At 41.1% G+C, this 6772-nt stretch overlaps 1 protein-coding gene across 1 annotated transcript; it reads right to left on the reverse strand.

Moving 5' to 3' along the window:
- Window positions 1–2567: 2567 nt before the first annotated feature.
- On the reverse strand, window positions 2568–5287 carry LOC146139929 (uncharacterized). The gene is made up of 3 exons (XM_083392561.1): window positions 4777–5287; window positions 4446–4621; window positions 2568–2825 (listed from the first exon to the last, which is right to left on the reverse strand). Exons 1-3 carry the CDS (start codon window positions 5285–5287, stop codon window positions 2568–2570), a joined length of 945 nt encoding a protein of 314 aa, XP_083248687.1.
- Between the last annotated feature and the right edge of the window lie 1485 nt (window positions 5288–6772).

Raw genomic sequence — 6772 nt, forward strand, 5'->3', positions numbered from 1 at the left:
CCCAAATCACACCCTCTACCCACCCCACCTTGTCCAGCACGGCGCCGGAATGACAGGATTTGCTGCATCAGGTAAATATGCTTAATGTATGACTGGAGAACCTAGCGGTCTCATTAACTATAACTACAAACGGTATGACCAGCTGAAGTTGTAGTAAATTCCTGTAAATAGGAGTAGCCTATACCTTTACCCATATAACTAACCTAACAACAATTGCCTTTGCGTTACCGTGTACTTTTATGATATTAGACTAACACAAAACGGGCATTTCGGTTATAAAGCTTAAAATTGGAATATTATTTTGATTTTGATATTGATTTTATCAATAAAAATCTCATTTTTTAAAGGAATCCTTAATACAAATACATAAACAAAACAGTCGAAAAGTTATTTAAGTAATTATCGCTTTATTAACCCAAATTAGTTAATCCGTTCAGACCAAAGACTCCTGTCAAGTACGATGCAAGACCTGGTGTAAAATTTAAGATTACGAACGAATTGCTTTTTTGATATACCGACATCTCCCAAACGAACTTCCCTTTAAATTCTTACGTTATACCATTTTGTTTCAGGAATGTTCCAGCGTTCCATCATTCCACTTCTATGCCAGCTTTACGGAATGAAACAAGCCGCGGCCCCTTCCATCATTCAAGGATCGCACGACCAGCAAACGATAAACGCCCTGACGACCTCTGCCGGTACGCAATTATAGTTTTCTAGGCATGTGTAAACGCTTATTAATGGGAAAGACCAAAATATATTTTGGAAGGATTTAAATGTGACCTATGACTTCAATACAAGTCCAAGTCACGTCAAATAAATGTTTAACTAAGAAAGATGCTTAACGCTTTTCATCTCAGGCAATATTAATTCGCATTTGTCCATATAATATTCGAAAAACCGTGACTTAATGGTAGTTAAATCAATTTAGTGACTTAAGTCATTAAATTTAAAGTAACACATCGCGAGGTACATTTTTGTCATCATTTTTATTATATCTTTTTATGTTTTGCTGCATCAACAGCATAACTCGTTATCAAAAAATGGTGATAAATCCAGTACATAACTACCTAAATCGTTGCACCTTTATCAATTATATTTTCGCATCCTTGTATTATTATATATATTTTTCAGAATCAATGAAGTCCACCCACGCGACCTAAACTTATCTCATAAGTCAACAGCGCAACCTTGCGGAAGTTTATTTTGCTACACTTTAACACTGTTTTCAATGCTCCAAGTTACATATCATTATCCTTCCGTACTTTTTTATTTTTATTATGCTTTTTATTTCACTGTCTGTGCGATAGGCGTACTATGTATAGCAAGTTCGTATTTTGTAGTTCGTAGCGACGAGTGCTATGTTAGTGTTTATCGAAAAAATACAAAAACTGTCACAGTATATTACATTTATATGCCAGGAAAACGACCAAAAGAAAAAAAAATGTCCTAGTTAGGCTGTAAACTGTGTATTTTATATAGGGTAAGGCGGGGCAAAACGGGCCCCTTACGGGATTAATACTATATTTCGATTTTTTCGATGAGTAAGGTATCAACTGAAAGGTCTTCCTATGCTAAAATCCTATGCTAAAACAAACAATTGAAAGAAGCATACCTTCTGAATAAATTAACCTTTTTCTATCGATTTTTAAACGGGGCAAAACGGACCCCACTAATAAAATATAACTTAATTGCCTTGGTGTGTGAAAATGCCGGATAATGGATTTGTGTTTAAGTGGCGCATAAAAAAATTTGTGTTTTAAGTGGCGCATAAAAAACTCTAGAGATATTGTCACAAGTTACGTCACAACGTGACGTCATAATTTATATAATGGTTTACATGGCGCCTTATAGGTTGAAAATCTTTTATAAAAGTATGCCAAAACATACAAAAAAAAACAAAATAGCACTAAACTAAGTAGCATTGCAACTATATATAACTCATAAGTATTAAAACAAATATCAATCGAGCTTTTTTTACAATTGATCTTGATCTTGGTAAAATTTCTGATTGTTTGGACTTCAAAAAAAACAGTGCAGTTTCAAGTGCAGTTATACGCTAATAAGCAAAATCGAATCTGCCTAATTTTTGGCCACAAACGTTTTTTCGACGATAGTCACTGTTCAGCAAACAAATATTGACGCTGGCGATAAGTGCTTGCTACGACGGCCCGATTCAGTAGGATTCAATCCTACTTCGTCGGGCGTCGTTAGCGCGTCGGGAAGCTCTTTGTTGGAAAAAATTGTAGATTTATAACTACTTTAGCCAAAACTTGGTTTCCCCTCTTGAACCAACCAGCTTTTGCCGACAAGTAAACATGTTTTTGCTGGCAAGTAGACATCTAACGAACACACACGAACTATAAAACATTGATAGCGCATATAGATATATTTAAAAAATAAAGCAACACAAATCACATGAGAATAGGAAACCAAAAATACGCGCATGATTGTCGAAAAAAGAAAAATCTCGAAACAGACGAAAAAATTCGAAGCAGCACGAAACCGACGCAGTATTTTCTGTGAAAATTTGCGATGGCCCCGGGTACACTAGAGGTCGCGATTTTTCACAAGACCTGAATTTCCTCGGACGACCGGCGCTGCAGAAAATCGACGATGGCGGCTTGTAGGTGGCGGTCAGGGGGGCCGAAGGTGGGCCGGACCTGGATACCGTGGCCGGGTATCCGGACCGGCTTCGTCTGCCGCGGAGCCACGCTAGTAACGTCATCGGTAGACGGTTCCTCGTCGGACCCGCACGGGCCTCGGCGCTTCTCTTTGGTCCTGCGATTTTGGAACCAGGTCTTGATTTGGCATTCGGTGAGGTCCTGAAAAATAGAAAAATGAATCGATTAAAACGATGGAAGCTTGTTTCGCAAAAAAAGTTAAAAATTGGAAATACAAATATTTTAGTCTGGAAAAGTGTCGATCTGACTCATTTCTAACATGCAGTTTAACTACGCGTTTTTGAAGTAGCGGCAAGTTCTTTAATTACTATAGTTGTAAAGCGCTCGAAGTCCAGCCATTTTAATCGTTCTTTTTGCTTTGAAATGTAAGTTTGCAATTAGTTTTGGCGCCGGCGCATCCTCGGCAGAAACAAGCCGAGTTCAAGGGGCAAGGCGTGAGTCGCATCGTGGTCCGGCCTTGTTTGTTTGCCGAGCGCGCCCGTCCCTATATACCGCAGCGACGCCGCTCATTCTAATCCGATTAGGTTTTAATTAAAACTCAACATTCGCCGCAGATCACCGTCGCCCGACAGACGTTTTAAATTCAGCCGCCAGTTTGCTTGAGCGACGGGAGTTCACTTTTTGCGAAGAAAACCTATAGAATTGTAGATTTAAAGACTATGTTTGTAAAATAATCCCGAGAATGTGTTTTCAATTATCATTTGAGACTTCAATGAACAATTTTACCATTGACGCTCCATCAATAATTTAGATATAAATGAACAATAGAACGACTTTAATGCAGACACGAGGCAATTTGCTAAACCCTAATTGAGAACAAAGCTTTGGATGCAACGCAAAACAACTCATTCGAGTCTGATCAAACAGAAAATATGCAACACGGCATCACACCTTGCCACTAAAACAATGACTGGGCGAACAATAAGCTCAAGCTACTGTATTGATTTGATGGGCGCCGCTTGGCCCCATCTAGGCTAGAGGGTTCCCAAGAGATACGAAGGTGTCGGCTTATTTGGCGTTTTATGGCCGTGTAATTAGGGGCCGTCGGGGCCTTTAATGACGGCTCGCTGCTACGGCCGTCAGACGAGCATTAAATATCGAAGTGTCGGCGACCATAAAGCGGCTATATGTGATGTCGACGTCCATTAATGGAGACTGTCGCTTTGTAATTTTTGTAAAGCCGCCCTGCACTAGACGAGTTTACGACCGCCACAAAAATGTCGTTCCCCTGTTGTTTTTCGCCGCTGTGTCGCGAAAATGCAAAACTGCTGCATCTGTCGCGCGAAAAATTTTAGAAGTCCCAGTTCGTTGGTTTAATTGCCCCCCCTAATGATCTCGGCACACCTGACAACCACCGTAATTAGTTGAAATTTTACATAAAAAATCAACTCTCTTTTCATTATTATTTTTTATTTTGTAGTAACTGTGGCAATTCAATATTTCCCATTTCACTGACAACCATTTTATTTGCCCTTAGTTTTAAACTAAATATAAAGTTTTTTCTAACTTTATTATCCGGTTTTGTCATCGACTAGACTAGACCAAAAATAATATTTTATACGAAAGGTATTGATTGTTTTATAACAGTCGATGTATTTATTATTCTAAACGATCACAGACTATAATATTACTATTTGTTATTGTTTTCGGTTAACAAACCTTTTGACCGAGTTTCGTAATTTTTAAAACACGTCAAATCATCTCAAAACCCTATATACCCCTCGTTACTTCAAATTAAGTGTGAAAACTCAGTCAACCCACCACTTTCTGCGCGAGGTAGGCCCTCTCGGTTCGGGTGAGGTACGTTTTGGCCGCAAAAGCTTTCTCCAGCTCCAGGATCTGGAATCCGGTGAAGAGTCGTCGACCCACGCGCGTACTTTTCGACTTTGAGGAGGAGCCCGTCGCCTTCGATTCCGCCGAAAATATTTTCTCGTCGACTGACCAAATAGTATGTTAAATTGGTATATCAAACTGAAAAATTTAACACACAGAAATATAATCAATCCAAAGTTAGAAAAAAATAAAGCCCTTTAAAATCTATTATAAACGTAAAAACTACAGAAAAGAAACCGAAGATTTAAAGTATACTCACTCGAGTTGTGAAGACGCGAGTTGACCCTTTCGTCTGCGTCACTCTCCTCCGAAGAAGATCTCGGACTTCCACCGGAGGATGAAAACGAGTAATCGTGGCGTGAGTTGCTTCCTCTTTGCGACTCGGGCGAGTAATGGCGGCTTACTCGGGTCATTGTCGAGTCCAACCTCTGGGAAAGGGTTTCGGGCGAGTTGACTCGTTGTTGCTGCTGCTGATAATGATGATGTTGGTGAGTAGCGAGTAAGTGAGTAGCGCTGGTCGACGGAACAAAGCTGGGCATGAACGGGAAGCGATAAGCCGAGTCGTGAGTTTGGTAAGTTGAAGCGGGTTCGAACTCGCTCTTGATCGCATTCCGGAAGGGCGGTCGCCACTCGACGGTGAAACTGCGTTGTTCCGGTAACGAGTTACTCGTGTCGTTGTCGAGTCGGGTACGTTTCGCTGCCGGAAGCTCGTCAGCCTTCTTGGATCCGCACGAGCCGAGGATAAAGTCGATGGAAAAGTTCAGCTTCATTTTCATTGCAAGTTGTCAAAAAAATTTTTTTACATAAACCGCTAAAAACAGAAAAAAATAGTTTAAATCAAAACCGATTTTAAAAAACAAAAACAACTTGATTGTAACCAATCATAATTTTTAAATTACATATTTTTTTTATTTTATTAATGCAGACACACACGCATCTAAGCAAGAAAAACAGCTCACTGACGATCGTGCTAAAGCAAATGTCCAATCTAGCTCGGGGTCGATGACTCAAAACATCAGCTTATAGGAGCTACATTGGCGACTAAATGAACAAGATAAAAAAACAACAACAAACAACTTTCAACAGCTAATTATTCTGGCTCTGTATTTAGAGCACAACTCGATGATTGAACCAAACTCGGGGCTTAGGTGAACACGACCAACTGTGATGCTCTCATCTTGCTTGCGCCGGTTTTATGCAGCGAGCAAGTGTAGAGAAGAAGAGCGTCGTTGCCGAAAAAATCCGCCTTCGAACAGACCAAAGCGTCGGGCCGCCCCTCCCTCTCCGACGCCTTGGCGCGTGCTCCCCAAGCGCCGGTGCTCAGTGCCTGTGACGACACAAAGACTCGCCCCTCGAAAGGCTGATGACGCGACGCCGGGACTGTCCCGTTCATGCGGATTACAAGGTGCATTGTTGCCCGTTCGAGGCGCATTGTCTTAAGGCGGCCAGGTTGGCGACAGCGCTTTCCATTATTACCCAGCCACCACTTGCACATTGTTTTGAAGTTGACAAGCCCACCGGAAATACGTTGTAAAGCGCGTTCAAGGTCGCCCTTGTTCTGAACTTCTTTCTTCCGCCGCCTTTTTATCGCGTTTCCCGTTTGATAAGAGTTAAGATTGTTTTTACGGTTCCTTGCCTTTGTACGGCGCCTTGTTTGAAATGGTCAAATGCTTTGATTCTCCGGCGAACTTTCGGGGTTGATATTATAGAAATATCGCGGTGTTGGATTTAAGCACATTTCTGAATTAGTGATTTTTCATATGATCTTACTACTTAATTATTGTGTGTTGTAACGCAAGTTAAATTTCTGCAGATTTTTGTCAAATAAAATCAAAGCGCACCTCAGAAAAATAACTTGCAATCTTCGGTAAAAGAGAAAATCTTACTATTTTAATTCAAACTCTATACCCTCTAAAACAAGAAAAGTTGAATACCCCGAACCAGAAATGTTCTCGTCCCGGAGAACAACACAGCAATCGTCGGAAAAAGGGAAAATCTTAATTTTAATTCAAACCCGATACACTTCAAAACGAGAAAAGCTGAACGACCCAAACCAGAATTACATGTTGTCGTCCTGGGGAACAACACAGTGATCAAACGCCACCCGAGACAAATCACCTGCCATTGCGAACGCCAACGTCGTTCATTTCTGGTGCGCCGCGACTTACGGGCGATTTGTGAGGCCCGCGACAGACTTTGTCGCGACGTCGCGCGAAAACGCGTCGCGTCCGTGTCGCAAGCCGGGACTCGGGACG

Source organism: Ascidiella aspersa, chromosome 6, assembly GCF_963924565.1.
Source record: "Ascidiella aspersa chromosome 6, kaAscAspe10.2, whole genome shotgun sequence".
Classification (NCBI taxonomy): Eukaryota; Metazoa; Chordata; class Ascidiacea; order Phlebobranchia; family Ascidiidae; genus Ascidiella; species Ascidiella aspersa.